Genomic DNA, 17232 nt, shown 5'->3' on the forward strand with positions numbered 1-17232 from the left:
TCAACCCCTGTGGCACCTAACTAACCTGAGACATTCTTCTACTGTTTCTTATTCCGGCCTCATTGACAAGGCCATTGGACTTTGTAACTGACCTTGGCCAACCTCCTGACTCCACACCCTACTACCCCCTCCCAGCTTGCAAACCTATGACCCCCTCCCAGTTTGCAAAAATCCACCCTAAAGTAACTTCTGTAACTTTCCACTGCCCACCCCAAACCTATAAAACCAACTCCTATCCCACCGCCCTTTGCTGCACCTAGGTGAATAAACAGCCATGTTGCTCACACAAGGCCTGTTTGGGGGGTCTCTTCATTCAGAGTACACGTTTTAACAAAAGGTTACACAGTTTGACCAGTCAGCAAGTGTAAAGGTTAAACTTGAATCCATGCAATGCAATTAAATGCCAGAATCTAAGCTTTCTTTTTATTTATTGCTAACTGATGCTGCCTTGTGACTTTATGAAAGACATACCTCCCTGTGTGACCTCAGAAGAATGTTAGGAGATTACATGCAGGCATGTACGTATACATGGTCTCTGTAAAGTACATAGCGTTTCAAAGACTAAGAATGAGGTATTGTTTTCTATCTACAGTTGAGAAGAACCATCATTTAGAGCAGTAGGTCTTAAATGTGGTGCATGGAACACCAAGGATGTGTAGATTTGTAGATTTCAGGTCTGCAACTCGATGAAATTGAACGCAATTTTTTTGCGCACGTGCATCCTGTTTTAGAGCAAAGACCCGTGACTTTCAACAGATTCTCAAAGATATCTCTGATTCACATCACAAGAGTATAAGAACCACTGGTCCAGAGAAATGGAACTGAAACAAGGAGAAAATCCAACAAGGGGTGATCATTACAATCTTTCCCTCTGAGTCAAGAAACAAACAGGAGGAGAGACCAGTAAGCTCAGATCACAGAAATTCAACCCTCTGGGTCAAGAAATCAAGGTCACAGCTTCAAGGCCAATAGGCAACAATATGCTCATTGTGGCATCTTGTCCTTCTCCTATACAAACATCTCATGACCTCCATGTCACATCTGTTAACGCAGCAGCTGGTTCTTGTTCCAGTGCCTTCTGCTTATATAAGGTGTGTTTGCTTTGCAGCTGGAGGGGTAAATACTTCCCCCGCTGTGCTGCCTTTGGCATAGAGATTTCGCAAAACACGGAGACCCCAAGTCAGGGTGTGTGCCTCGATCCCCATCCTGCTGGTGACACACTTTAGAAACTAATTGTGTCCCTCCTTTCCCGTATTTGCCATGTACACCAAAGCTTTCTGCTTCTGGCTAAATGGAGTTTCATGACAACCACCTCTAAAAATGTAATGCTGCATTTTCTGCCCCATGCTGAACTATGAAGAGGACATCTTACCACCAACCCTAAAACCAATCACATGCTTAAATTAACGGTAAATAAAAACGTAAAATATGTTAAATGGGCAAGAGTCTTCTTTTTTCCCAAATCCTAGAGCCCTTTCCCCCACTGTTTTGCCCATTACTAAGTCAGAATTCCCTCCCTAATTTTGGACTATATTCATATAGTCAGTGCTCTCCTTAGCACTGATTACCATTCTATAATTCTATAATCAGTGCTCTCCTTAGCGTTGATTACCATTTAACAACCTATATATTATAATTATTTTGTGTGTTGTCTGTTCATAGCATCCCTATACACTAACTATATTATTGACTGTCCAAACCAAGACACCTTGTGGAGTGAAAGGAGGCACTAATAGAAATGATCCCAGAATAAGAGGCGTCAGTGGAATGATCCTGGGTAAGACGAAGGGGCGGTCACTTTCACTACAATACAACTTCCAAGCTTAGGGAACTGGGTGTGCCTTTTTTCACCCCTGTGCCCCACCTGTCGAAATTACGTATGAACACCTGTGAGAGATGGGAAAGTTCTTCTTCAAAGTTCATGTCTTTGACTACATTAAAAGGCATTACAATGTCTTGATCTATGGCTATTATCCACTATTAGCATATACGTGTATATATATTCTCTACTTCAGCTACCTTGACTTGCTCCGGCATGTCTGAACAGAACTCGGCAAGCTCCAAACCCTGGTGCACGCCATTCCTTATTTGGAAACTCTCCTGACCTTCTCCTGACTAGCTTCCTCTTCTTCCTTGTCTTCTTTCCCCCTTATCTATCCAGGACATTTCCAAGTTTTTAGCTAATAGGATCAAGCATGGAATGTGAGGTCCCATTCTGGCCAATGGAAACTGGACACAGCAGTAGGGCGATAGCGTCAGGTGAAAATTATAAATGTCCCCGTCTCCCTTGTTCAGCTGTGCTCTTACAGCAAGACTGCCAGCGAGTTACACCCTTCCTGCAGGAAGCAAACTAGCCTTGCTGAGTGATCCATTGTCTCAGTGTGGATTTTCCCGGCTTTAAAAACCCTTTTCCAGCAACACCCATGGGTGCTCACTGAGTCATCATAGTTACCAGCATGAACTCTGAGTGTAGTGCAGAGGTTCAAAGCTCTGGCTCCATCACCAGTTAGTTGTGTTATTTCCTTGGGTAGTTTCCTTGAGCTCTATGTGATTTAATTTTCTCCTTTATCAGATGACAGTAACAATAATAGTACCTATCGCACATAGCTGTGTGAGAGTTAAATGAGATCATCCACAGCAAAATGTCCAGCACAGCAGTTGGCACTTGGTAAGAGTGAGCACCCGATAACGTTGGCTGCGATTGCTATGATCTGTCCTCCTGTGACTGTTTTAAGAAGGTGTGTAAGGCAGATGAATGTGACACTGTCTTTCCAGCACCCATCTAGATGGTGGTGGGAGGAGCTGCCTTTCATCTGCAGGATCCCTGACCATGCCCATCTGACCCTGAAACGGGCCCCTGGCCCAACCCTGGCCTCTGGGAGTTCTCCCCCGGAACTCAGGAGCAGCCTTTTTCTAGTGTAGGGGCTCCATCCCAGCTGCAGTTGGCAGCCACTCTTCTGCTTCTGAGGAGGACGCACGTGCAGAAAAGGAGATGAGAGCTGAGGAGAGGCCTGGGCTTCTGGGCCCTACTGTGGCTATTCCTGGGGCCCAGCTGTACTTCTGTTGCCCATGGGGGCTGCTCACCTGACTCTTCCCATAATCTATGAACTGGAACCTCCTTTATGGAGCAAGCTACTTTGAGTGCCAACTGCAATTAAAAGGGTCCCAACAGAGGCAGTGCGTCCTGTTGATAGCCAAGAGCTGTGCTGGACAGAATCCACCTACTAACATACAATTGTTTAAAAAAGAGATGACAACGAGGAGCAGCAGGTGAGAAACACTGATGGATGCTCATCTTGCGCCAGGCACCGTGGTGAGGGCTTTACCTGCATTGTCTCATTTGATCCTGACAGCCACACCATGCAGTGGGTGCCATATTTATCCCCATTTTATGGATGAGAAAGTTGAGACTGAAGACACTCAAAGGAGCCTTCCTAAGGCCTCTCAATTAGTCTAGTGGGCTTCATTGTTAACTCCTAACAGCCCTTCCATCCCAAGTGATGAATCAAAGCCAATGGGTGTATAGCGGCCCCCCAGTGCATGTTATTAGACCAGAAATGGGAGCAAGTCTTACAGCAGCCCAGCCAGCCTGGAGAGGAGAACATATTGTCCATGGCTGCATTTTCTGCCTCTCCTGGGGGTAGTCAGCCATAGAAAGAAGCTGATACTAAATGTAAGAGGAAGTTGATGTGCTAAAGTTGGCAAAATGGTGGAGTTGTCAGGTAAAATACAGAATGCCCGGTTAAATTTGAGTTTTAAATAAACAATGAATAATACTTTAGTATAAGCTTATCCCCAAAATCACATGGAACACACTTACGCATTTAAAAAGAATACAATTTTCTACATTCCTATCTGAAATTCAAATGTACCTGGGTGCCCTGTATTTTCACTTGCTAAATTTGGCACAGTGGAGAAAATGAGTACATGACAACTTCATGAAGCCATAGACCATCAAGTACCTAAAGCCCACATTACCTCTGAACTTCTGGCTATGTAAGGTAATTAATTCGTTTATTGTTCAAGCAGTTTAGAATTGCTGTCACTTGCACTCTGAAGCATCCTATCTTGTGCAGCAATCACTGGTTCCAGCCGAGACAGGAAGGCTGCAGAGCCCCAGCTCCCACCACTACACTCAATCCTAAAGGGACAGAAACTTAATGCCATGTGAAAAGCTACAAAGCCAGTGTTTAGGGCGTTGAACTTGTATTTTTAGAGCTGTAAGAATGCAGCTTAACAGACTTACTGGGATTCATCAGACTCTCCTCAGACAACATAAATTTTTTATTATAAAGTTGTAGAATGTGAATTCCCTTAAAACTCCTTCATGAATACTAACAAACTCTAAAATAGCAGCAAAAGGGCTGCTTATAACCACTGAAACCACAAAACCCAAAACACCTGGCAATTCAGAATTAAGAACTCCAATTTTTAAACATTAAAGATAAATGTCTACATTTTATTTAGAAAAAGAAAAACGTGAATGTGCACCACAGAAAAATGTGACTTTAGATCAAACCTGGAGCATTATAAAAGAATCCTGTAAGACAGAAAGGGAGTGTATAAGTAAGCACACTGAATGAATGAATGAATGAATGAATGGGTAACCATAGGACTGAGTTGCTCTCTGAGGATAAATGTGTGTGTGTTGGGTATACTGTTCACAAGCATAAAAAAAATCTCAAGGTAATGGCCCCAAGGAATCAAGGAATTTACGTGTGGTTCTGGTACACTATCAATGGCCAGAAGCAGGATGCTGGGTTAGCCATTACAGCTTAGGAAGAGAGCAAATCACTCCTGCGTCGCTCTCTGCATCCACCCATTTCAAAGTCCTGCTCAAGCACAGAGGCTTCCCTATAACAGGAAACACACAGCATTAACATCATCATCATCTGGACTCCCTTCAAGTCCATAAAAAGCCTTCATTTAGGGCATGTCAGTACAGAAAACTATAAAGTTAAGGAAAGTTCTAACAAAGGTATACATGAAAATAGCTTGCTCTCTCACTCTCTCTCATAAATACATGTATAAGAAAGAGTGACTCAGTGGTTCCAACCCAGGCAGAAAGGCTGCAGAGCCCAAGCTCCCGCCACCACAGTCTCAATCCTAAAGGGACAGAAACTTAATGCCATTGTAAATGCTACAAAGCCAATGTTTAGGTCATTGAACTTGGATTTTTAGAGCTGTAAGAACGCAGCTTAACAGACTTACTGGAATTCATCGGATTCTCCTTAGTCAATGTAAATTTTTTAAATTATAAAGCCACAGAATGTATCTGTGAGAGAGACACCAAATTAATCTATAAATTTAACAAAACCGCAATCAAAATACCAACAGGATTTGTGTGGGAGAGATCAGAGGAGAACTTGATAAAATGTTTCTAGGTTTTATCTGAGAAAAGTAGCAAATAAGAAACTTCTGAAAAGGAAGAGCAAAGTGAAGATTAGCTCAAGAAGACATTCAACGTATTATAAAGCAAAACAATAAGAATAATGTGGTAGAACCAAAGGACTTTTCAGGAAGCTCAAAGGAACAGAACAGAGAGTCAAGAGGCAGATCCACAAAAGGATTTGATGATAAAAATGTGCGTCTAAAACCATTGGTTTGGTCAATAAACAGTGTTGGCCACCATGCAGGAGAAAAGAAAGCAAAAGCATGTGAATTGTGACGGAAGATGGCTTTTAAGAATGTGAAGTGGCAAAACCTGTTAAACAGAATAGTATGCACCCACAGAATGGCATGCTCCCACCAAATGTTATGTATCTACAGAATGTGACACCCACTAAACATTATGTCCCCACAGAATGGTATTTACCCACCAAATGGTATCACCCGCTGAACAGTATGCATCCACCAAATGGTATGCACCCACAGAACAGCATGTACCCACAGAATGACACATACCTACTGAATGGTATGCACCTACTGAGCCATATGTATCCACTGAAGAGTATGCACCCACAGAATAGCAGGCACCCACAGAACAGCATGTACCCACAGAATAGCAGGCACTCACAAAAGAGCAGGCACCCACAGAATGATATGTACCTACTGAATGGTGTGCACCTACTGATCAATATGCATCCACTGAAGAGCATGCACCCACAGAACAGCAGCCACCCACAGAACAGCAGGCACCCACAGAATGACATGTACCTACTGAATGGTATGTACCTACTGAGCAATATGCATCCACTGAACACCATGCACCCACAGAACAGCATGCACCCACTGAATGGTATGCACCCACTCAACAGCATGCATCTACTGAATGGTATGCACCCACTCAACAGCAGGAACCCACTGAATTGTATACACCCACTCAACAGCATGCACCCACTGAATGGTACGCACCTACTGAACTATATGTACCCACATAACAGTATGCACCCACAGAAGGGCAAGTACCCACTGAACAATATGCACCCATAAAACAGCACACACCCTTCAAATGGTGTGTACCCACAAAATGGTATGTACCTACTGAACGGTATGCATCCACAGAATGGTATGCACTCACAAAACAGCATGCACCCACCTAATGATATGAACCCATAGAACAGTATACAGCCACAGAATGGTATGCACCCATCAAATGGTATGTGTCCACTGAATGGTATGCACCCACCCACTCAACAGTATGTATCCACTGAGCAGTATGTACCCACTGAACAGTAGGCACCCACCAAATGGTATATGCCCACAGCATGTACCCACTGAATGGCAGGTAGCTCAAGTGCTGTGACCATGTGCCTTCAACTCTATTTCCCATCACAATTCCAACAAGAAAGGGAATGCAGTCAACTGGTGTACCTCCTCCATCCAGACTTCACTGAGTTTCCTTCACTCCACTCCCAATTTCTCTTTGCAGTTGAAATCTCTACCCACTCTTCCCAATAACAGAAAGAATTCCAGGAAAGTAAAGGAGATTCTCTACATTACGAGATTCCCTACATTTCGAGATTCCCTACATTTCGAGATTCCCTGATCCTCCCAATTGTCGCAATAAAACAGTCTGTGATCAGAAATAAGTCTTACCTGTTTCCTTTTTTCAGGGGGGAGTGATGGATCGCCATCCTACAAAGAAACAAATGCTACATTTTACTATTTTTCAAAAAATAGATGTACGTAGAAATAAGAAATTGACTAAATTATGAACATAAATGTAGACTCTCCCCACCCTCTCCACCCTTCAGCCAGTAATATACTGAAGCAAGCTCAAATATAGTTTTAAAAAATTAACTACAAACTGAACCAGAGTTATTTTGGAAAAACCTCTAGGGAATCAGTTCCCATTAGGACCAAATCTATATATTTTCTAAAATTATGTGAATAAAAAAACTGGATTTGTCAAAATTATTTTTGATCAGCACCTAAGCTGAAATAATATTTCATTTGGTTTGAGTTCCTCTTTTAAATAGTTAGAACCAAAGGAACAGTGATAGGGACATACATACATACAGATAGATACACAGACAGAAAGAGAGAGAGAGAGAGAGAGAGAGAGAGAGAGAGAGAGAGAGAGATTTTTTCTTTATGGACAGAACAATCCGTGTTGGAAGGGACAGTATTTGCTCAAAGTTAAGAGGACATTGAGAATTTCTAGTCCCATTAGGTTTGGTTTTGTTTTGTTTTGTCTTAAAAGGATTCAGGCCAGGTGTGGTGGTTCACACCTGTAATCTCTGTAATTTGGGAAGCTGAGGCAGGCAGATCACCTGAGGTCAGGAGTTTGAGACTAGCTGGGCCAACATGCTGAAACCCATCTCCACTAAAAAAATACAAAAATTAGCCAGGCATGCTGGCAGTGCCTGTAATCCCTGCTACTAGGGAGGCTGAGGCAGGAGAATCACTTGAACGCAGGAGGCAGAGGTTGCAGCGAGCGCTCATACCACTGCACTCCAGCCTGGGCAACAGAGGGAGACACTGTCTCAAAAAAAAAAAAAAATTCAATTCCTCTCCCATTTGTGCCACATCTGGGAATACAAACATCTCAGGTAAATAAGCAAAAGTTCACTAAATGAGCACTTTTATATCTGATGCTGTCCACACATAAGTCAACATGATTTTAACCTGAGGAATCTATTCTATTCTATTTCTACTCCAGTGCAGTTTAATAATGCCAGCACAGACAGTTAAATGTCAGTAATGGTGTCCCACTTAGAAAAGACATTGCCTCAAAAGCAGCAAGAATGAAAACTAGGATTATGCAGTTGGCATTCTCCATTTCAGTATCATTTGTATCTTAAAAGTTTTGCCCTATAAAAACCTAGAGAAAAACAAAAGTCCAGGATACAAGAAAGTTTACAAACATTATGGATATGTCCATACTGTGGATTACCATGCAGCTATTAAAAGACTGAGTTAAATCTGGCCGGGTGTGGTGGCTCAAGCCTGTAATCCCAGCACTTTGGGAGGCCGAGGCGGGTGGATCACAAGGTCAAGAGATCAAGACTATCCTGGTCAACATGGTGAAACCCCGTCTCCACTAAAAAATGCAAAAAATTAGCTGGGCATAATGGTGTGTGCCTGTAATCCCAGCTACTCAGGAGGCTGAGGCAGGAGAATTGCCTGAACCCAGGAGGCAGAGGTTGTGGTGAGCCGAGATCGCGCCATTGCACTCCAGCCTGGGTAACAAGAGGGAAACTCTGTCTCAAAAAAAAAAAAAAAAAAAAAATCTGCATGCCTAAAAATCTAGATGATTCAAATCTGGATGAGTTGGATCTGTATACCTAGAAACATGTCCAAAATAAAGTGCTGAGGGAAAACAGCATGTTTGATTATTTTTTTAAAATAAATTTGGAACTTATTTTGTTTCTCCATGAACTTTTAAATTTTTTTTTTGAGAGGGGTTCTATATTGCTCAGCTTGGTCTCCAACTCCTGGGCTCAAGCAATCCTCTCGTCTCAGCCTCTCAATGTAGTTGAGATAACGGGTGTGTCACCGCATCCGGCCTAATAGAGCTCTCTGCAATGATGGCAGTGTTCTCTATCCACACTGTCCAATACAGTAGCCATCAGTCACCTGAGCCCATGAAATATGACACTGAGATGGAAGAATGAAGTCTCTTATTTTACTGAATTCTAATTAATTTAAAATTAAGCAGCCAGCTGTAGCTAGTGGTCTCTGTATTACTGCAGACTTACGAATCCTCTTTTTAAAGAACTCCATATAATTAAATTAACAAGTAAACAGCCACACATACAGTAGTCTCTACTTATCCTCAGTTTCAGGTACCTGAGGTCAACTGTGGTCCAAACATGTTAAATAGAAAATTTCAAAAATAAATAATTTATACATTTTAAACTGTATGTTGTTCTGAGTTGTGTGAATGAAATCTTGCACCATTTCCCTTCCATCCCCCCTGGGATGTGAACCACCCCTTTATCCAGGGTATCCACGATGTCTGTGTGGCCCATTTGCTGTCACTTAGGAGCTGGTTTGGCTATCAGATTAAAAAAACAACAGTATATATGGGGTTTTGTACTATCTGTGGTTTCAGGCATCTACTGGGGGTCTTGAAACATGTCTCCCTTGCATAAGTGGGGAGCCTACTGCAAACACACACGTATATATTCACAGATGGGAGAGCAAGAAGCACACAGACACACACAAACACACACACGTGAGACAGAGAGAGAGCGAAAGAGAGCGAGGGGGGGAGAGAGAGAGAGAGATTAACTTGTGAGTGGGATTGGGTTGGAAAGGAAATAGAGGTGGTGACTTTCACTTCTAAACTTTTCCACTTTCAACTGTTTGCATTTAACCATTTCTTAAGAAACAACATGTGAAAATCTCTTTATATTATACTTTGGGGTACAGGAAGGTCTCCGAACAGGGCAGCCTAACACCTACGATCAGCTCCCGGTACTTCTTCTTCAGTGACTGGTGGCGCTCCCGGAGCTGATTGGCCATGAGTTTGTACTGGTCCCTCTCCTGCTGGCAGGTGTCCAGCTCCTTGGAGAGGATCAGCAGGGCTTCCTTCTTACTCTCCAACTTCCTCTTACACACCAGGTACTGCAAAGCAAAAAAAAAAAAAAGAAAAAAAAAAAATCCAGGCAAGGGGTCAAAAATATCCACGGGCCTCCATTTAACACACACTCTGCTTCACGCACCCTCCGGGGGGTTTTAGCCATTCTCATTTTTAGAGCTCACATGCCCAGAGAGAGACTTTTCAGCGAATGAATGAATATGTACGTAAAGGCTTCTACAGTGCTGACACGCGGCGCCCTCATGACAGAACCTAACCCTTACACAAGTAAGTTAGCAAGCAGAACGTTTTAAAAAGTTGCATAAATGTATCAACAGGTAGAGAGCTTGACTCCAATTTTGTTTAAAAAGGACTTATATACCCAAATAAGATTATGTAAAATTTTACTAAGATAATAAAAATTTTATTAAAATGTTGCTAACAATAATTTCTTGGTAGTAAAATTATTTACCCAGGTTTTAAAATTTTTCTTGATGCTTTTCTGTGTTTTCTGTTTCCAGAGTAAATCCATATGGTTTTTTGTTTGTTTTTTGAAATGGAGTCTCGCTCTGTCATCCAGGCTGGAGTGCAGTGCTGTGATCTCGGCTCAATGCAACCTCCACCTCCCAGGTTCAAGTGATTCTCCCGCCTCAGCCTTCCAAGTAGCTGGGATTACAGACGCGAACCACCATGCCCTACTAATTTTTGAACTTTTAGTAGAGATGGCCAGGCTCTGTTGGCCAAGCTGGTCTCAAATTCCTGACCTCACGTGATCTGTCCACCTCAGCCTCACAAAGTACTGGGATTATAGGCATGAGCCACCATGTCTGGCCCATATGGTTTTTACTGTAAAAAAAAAAATGCTCCCCAAAATTATTAAAAATAATTGAACCATAAATTACTGCCATAGATTGCACCTGCCCACCAAACTTAGCAGGTATTTTCTCACTTGCAAATTTGTCCACTAACCGGCTCCTGATGTGATTAACTTTTCCTGTGATTCAAATGGAGGCACTCCCCTGATCTGGAGACTAATCTTAAGAGTGAAGTATTTTAGCCACATTTTGAATTCTCCCAAAGCAGTTGAGTACACTCAGTTGGAACCCTTGCCTCAGAGTGACAAGATTTCTCCATCCTTCCTTCTGCTCACTCTCCTGCACCGTGAACCACCCTCGCCTAAGCCTGACCCACCATACTGGCCAGCGTGGGCCCGAATAGGACTCTTCACTTTTTATTGGATATATTGCACCGTCTGGTATTATTCACATATGTGAAATGTGGCACTAAATACCTTTTGAATTTGCCCCGTAAAAGACCAAATTCAGAGCATTCATGAAAACAATTTATAGTTTCATTATACACTCTGACATGAGTACTTTGTCATTATGGACGCTCACACAAAGCGGAGCGAGAATCAGCACTCCCGTTCCACTGGAGTCAATGCTCTTTTATGGACAAAAAGCATTACTCATATATAGTGCTTGCTCGGAACTGACTTTGTTAAGTTCAATTTCAAATAAATGAAAGGGGGAAAAAGAGGGTTTTGTGCATTTGCACAATTTTTTTTTTCCTAAAAAAAAAAAAAAGTAATTGGCTTCAAAAACAAAGGGGAAAGAAAAGGCATTCTGAGACGGATTTGAGCTCTGAAAAAGGACACTTCCACCGTGGATGGATTTTATTCCTGGCAGTAATGAGGTTGGAATTCTGCCTTAAAACGTCCTGGATTTTGAGACGTTGACATCGTCTTCATGGAGGCAAAATGGTTCTGTTGCCACAGTGATTTCTCAAGAGTAAAATCCCCAATGAGTAAATATCAGAGGAGAGTGGCTCAGAAACCCAAACTGCAGTGTCCTCTGGGACGTATTGAGATTTCACAGGAAAAATTTACACACAATTTAACACATCTGCCCTTGTTCCTCCCGTTCTTTACCATAATCAGCAGCCTTGGGTGTCAGCACTGTGAGCATCAGTGATGCAAAAACAGTCACCTTTATCCCTTCCATTTAGATTCAAACCTGAGGCCCCAAAGACACTCGTGCCTTCTGAGGTAGGGGACAAAAAATCGTCAAGCATGGAGACACTGGGAGCTGCAGGAGGTACGTGCCGAGGGAACATCTTGTCTACTGAAGGCGAACAGGTAAGGGCTGCTGCTGACTGCCAAAGCGGAAATTCAAGTTTCCTGACCTTGAACAGCCCTCTGTTAGGGTCCAAGAGAAAAGCCATTTCACTCACAAGGCACAGTCCAAATAGGGCCGTGAAAGCTGTGAAGGGCAGTAAAATATCTCCCTTGCTTCTGGGTCTAAGGTACCTAGTAGAAAACAGGCACAGAGACCTCTGCTGAGACCCATTAGCCTTGGATTTGAAGAGCAAAAGCTCTGTAGGTCCCAACAATTTTACTCCATGTTACTTATTTTTTATCAGCAAGACAAACCTTAGGCTGAAGCCTCCTTTATAGAGTAGCTCGAAGCAGAGCTCGGGCTGAAGGAGAGACACCTCCCCTGTAGTTCTGCCATACCATGGCATGACGGTCTTTGGCATCTATAAGGAACCCTAGAAAACACTGCTCTCTGCTGGGTGCGGTGGCTCACGCGTGTAATCCCAGCACTTTGGGAGGCTGAGGTAGGCAGATCACCTGAGGTCAGGAATTCAAGACCAGCCTGGCCAAGATGGTGAAATCCCATCTCTACTAAAAATACAAAAATGAGCCAGGCATGGTGGCGTGCACCTGTAATCCCAGCTACTCAGGAGCCTGAGGCAGGAGAATCACTTGAACCAGGGAGCTGCAGGTTGCAGTGAGCTGAGATGGTGCCATTGTACCATCTCAGCTGGGCAAAAAGAGCAAAACTCTGTCTCAAAAAAAATAAATAAATTAGCTGGGCATGCTGGCAGGTGCCTGTAATCCCAGCTATTTGGGAGGCTGAGGCAGGATAATCGCTTGAACTCTGGAGGCAGCCTGCACTCCAGCCTGGGTGACAGTTGAGACTCCATCTCAAAAAAGGAAAAGAAAACACTGCTCTCTATCACCTGGGATGCTTGTTAACATGCAGACTCCTGGGCTCCAGCCCAGACCCAGTAGATCAGAATCTCGGGTGCCTGGTTCAGGAATCTGCATTCTTAGCACACGGTCCAGATGATTCGTATCCAGTCCACACTCTGAAAACTCAGGCTCTGGAAGCCTCAAGCTGCACAGTGTCTCAAAAGTTAGAACCAACCAAAATGGTCCAGAGGGACTGAGCGGCCACAGCCCACGAGTTCAGGGGCAAGGAACAGTCTCAGAGCCATTCCAGAGAGTGTCTACGCCACCTCATAGCTTTTGGGATTCTAAGCAAGTACAAAAATGGACTATTTTTTTGCTACATCTAGCCAAAACTCTTACACAGTTATGTAGCATATAATGACCCTTTAGTCAATGACGACTGCATATATGATTTCTGTGGTAGGACCTTTTCTATGTTTAGATACGTTGAGATATACAAACATGTATCATTGTGGTACAATTGCCTTGTATTCGGTAGAGTAATGTGCTGTATAAGTCTGTAGCCTAGAAGCAATAGGCTAGGTGTGCAGTAGGCTGTGCCATCTAGATTTGTGTAATACACTCTATGATGTTCACACAATGACAAAACCGCCTAGTGACACCCTTCTCTGAAAGCATGCCCGTCGTTCAGTGACAGGACTGTATATGCGTCTCATCAAAGCAACAACAGAAAACTCTAGGAAGTGGGGAGAAGGCAGGGTTGGAGAATGAGATGAAATTTCTTGGTCTCATTCTAAAAAAGTAAAAGTTTATTCCCTGTAATGACAGCTGTTAAAACGTCCCATTTCTTATCCCTCTGACTGGAAATGAACAACAAAAACACAGGAGGGAAAAGGATCATGAAGATCCTTCTTAGTGGGCAGCTCTGAAGAACCAGCAAATAAAGGGCTGGGGCATTAGAAGGAACCAAAATTCGAATGGAAAACCAGACAGGCTAAGTCACTGAGCTCAGGCTGCTTAGGCTCCAGAGGAGGGTCAGTAACTACAGAGGGCAGATCCAGCATGAACTGCAGGTACCTTGTGAAAGCCATAAAGCACAAGGAACCAAAGAGCACACACCCTCTGGGCCTCGTTTCCACACCTGGAAGATGAGGGGGTTCCCGGGGTGCTCTCCAACTTGAGGAACCCACGATTTCCACACCACTGTCCAATATCACTGGATATGAACACTGCAGGGAGGTAAGGGCTCCAGTCCAGAAGATACGACTCGATTCGAGCGCCCGCAACTTGCTTTCTCTGCCTTGTCTAAGATCAGAGCTGGCCCAATGATTTCCAAAGACCATCTGTGGCCAGGGCAGGTCCAGAATCTCTGGCAGCAGGGGCTTGTGGACAGCCACTTGATGGGACAGGGTACTGGGGCTGAAGCTGCCTTTGTAGCAGCAATTTATAATAGGGGGAGAAAAGGCCACATGTCTATTGGGTCAACATTCATGGCTCTTGCTAATATTTCTAGTTATCCTTTCCTTCCAGGCATGGGCAGGACTGTCCATCCCCACTGCTTTTGGGTAAGGCAGAAACATGGAACCTGCTTTGCTCGATGAAACGGGATTGGAAGGGATTGAGTTGCTTCCAGGAGGAAGGCCCTTGAGAGGGGAGGTGGGCATTGCTGGGCTTCCTCCTCCCCTGCGGCAACAATGATGGGAGCGCAGGTCGCTATGGGAGTGCCGCAGGATAACAGAGCCTGGAGGGCCAAGCACAGCGGGCACCTGCCTAGAGAGCCATTCAGGTCCACAGAGAACTTTGTGTGATCCAGAAAAACAATATTGGGGTGTTAAGGTACTGAGATTTGAGGGTTTGTTACTGAAGCGTAACTTAACCCATTCTGACTCATATGGTCTATATCAAAGAGCGGGAATGTCTGGGGTGGAGGGAGGCTCTACTTGCCCCTGGGCTGTGTGTCTACTGAGTCACCACACTGAGGACGAGGGTTCATGTGATCACTATTAGCAGTGCTACTGATGACAAAAAGCAAGGTTTTGTAACACATGCTTTACCTGTATAATCTCCTTTTATCCTTACAATAATGCAATGAGGTTACTGTGCTATCATCTACATTTTATAAATGAGGAAATGAGGCTTAAATGAAAGTGTTTGCATAATGTGCCAAGGAACTGCAAAGCCAGAATTTGAACCCAGCTCACTACAGAGCCAAGCCTGTGGAACCCCAACTCCTGACAAATTAAACATTCTGTGCCCCACCCCCAAAAATCAGAATATTCCTGGAGTTGGTTACCCCATCTAGTTGGTATTCCTGGTACAAGGAAGGAAAGAAAGGGACATTTTGAATTTGGCTACTTTTCTGGACCTAGCACTAACGGTAATAAAGGTTTTATTGATCCAACCAACTTTCTCTAAAACTAGTGGGTCTGCCACTTATTTCCTCAGAGCAAAGGCTGAAGGAAGACAGGACAAAATGTTTACAAATCCACAAGCCTCCCTACTCTCTCCCCTTTGTGACAGAGCCAAGCGGAAACACTAAGGTTTCCGTTCACTTCACTTCTAAGAAATGGGACAAACCCATGGGCCTCAGAAAGGACCTAGAAGGTTCTTTTCCCAAAAGCAGTTCCATCTCAACAGGAGTTTTCTATAAGCTATAGTTGGTCTCATTATTCAGTTAAATATTTTCTGGATGCCTTTTATGTCTGGGCACTGAGCTATGATATATGGTCTACACATGGGATATACATGGGATAAACGGTATCATTCAATTTTGAAAAGGAAAGCCATGACACTTGGATACAAGATGTTATTTCCTGCTCTCTGGAATCCTGAAAGTTCTGAAACCTGAAAATGTGCTCCTGTCTCGTTAGTGACCTAAGCTAATGTGAGGGTATCTATGGTCTTTAACCCATGGAGTGGGATATTCACATATTTGCTGAAGAAAAATCAGTGTGTTTGATCCCTGGCTGCTGCCTGAGACTCTGCCGGGGATGACATATAATATACAGTATGTGTATTGCATTTCATTTCAGATTCTCAAAATTCCTGCATAAGAAATACATCTGGGGATCCAAGAACTTTAGATACGGAATCTCTTTTTTTTTTTTTTTTTTTCCTGAGATGGCGTCTTACTCTTGTCACCCAGGCTGGAGTGCAGTGGCACAATCTTGGCTTACTGCATCCTTGGCTTCCCAGGTTCAAGTGATTCTCTTGCCTCAGCCTCCTAAGTAACTGGGATTACAGGCACCCACACCACACTTGGCTAATTTTTGTATTTTTAGTAGAAATGGGGTTTCGCCATGTTGGCCAGGCTAGTCTCGAACTCCTGATCTCAGGTGATCCACCTTGGCCTCCGAAAGTGCTAGGATTATAGGCATGAGCCACTGCACACAGACGACATGGAATCTTCTATTGGTGTCACCCTTACAAATCTCTACAGTCTCAATGACATATGTGTGACTAAAATCAAACCTTTCTCCAACAGTAATCACCCAAAAAGCTAAGCATTCATTAGATTTCTACTTCCTCACATAGGCCAAGAAAAACTAAAAGTATATTAAATGCAGTAAATATTCCAGCTTCCATATGCTTATGCGCCTGTTCCCCTGGCCTCCTAGCTTCCTTATCCCTTAGAGTCAGCACTGGATGCTGGAGGTGGAATAAATCTCACAGATAATCCAAGTGACTTGTGCAACTGCAAAGAACAAGGATCCTGACTTCCAGCATCTTCCATAACAGCATCTTCCAAATTGTGGGTCATGATACATTTGTTGCAACCCTTATTTTCTTTAAAAAAAAAAAAAAGATACAGAACAGAGCAGAAAATATCAGGGTGTATCCCCTGTAGTAAGGGTAATTATTGTTTCCTGAAGCTTTTCTATTTGAAAAGTCTATAGGAATAAACACACACATATGCCTATTTTCACATATTTCTTATGGACTGCCATTTTAAAAGTCTGGAAACTACTTTTCTCTAGTAAGCCACTCTGGACACTCATCCATTCATTCAATAAATATTTGGTGAAGCACAGGTAGGTGGGGGTGGGGCAGGGAGGAAGGCCTCAGAGGAGATGATGCTTGATGTGAATTCTGAGAGGTGAGCAGGTGTAAAAGGCGCCTGAATGGAGACCATTGTGTCATGGGAATCATCCTCTGGTTCTCTGGGATTGAGTCACAGCTCTGCCCACTGCCTGCTCCCCTCCGCATTGAGGTTCTTGGGAGCTTGAAAGGAAGTGTGCTATGTTAAAGGCCTTGTAAACTTAAAGATTGGAAACATTATTTTGGGATC

General features: G+C 43.4%; 1 protein-coding gene across 2 annotated transcripts in view; it reads right to left on the minus strand.

The window, feature by feature from the left end:
- Positions 1-17232, minus strand: part of CCDC149 (coiled-coil domain containing 149) — a 112942-nt gene that overhangs the window by 66215 nt on the left and 29495 nt on the right. For both annotated transcript variants that reach the window (XM_039468503.2, XM_039468504.2), the window contains exons 2-3: positions 9853-10014; positions 7039-7077 (exon numbers count right to left, since the gene is read on the minus strand). In XM_039468503.2, the coding sequence (XP_039324437.1) occupies positions 7039-7077; positions 9853-10014 (201 nt within the window). The remainder of the gene's footprint in view (positions 1-7038; positions 7078-9852; positions 10015-17232) is intronic.

The sequence above is a fragment of the Saimiri boliviensis genome, chromosome 3, assembly GCF_048565385.1.
Source record: "Saimiri boliviensis isolate mSaiBol1 chromosome 3, mSaiBol1.pri, whole genome shotgun sequence".
Classification (NCBI taxonomy): Eukaryota; Metazoa; Chordata; class Mammalia; order Primates; family Cebidae; genus Saimiri; species Saimiri boliviensis.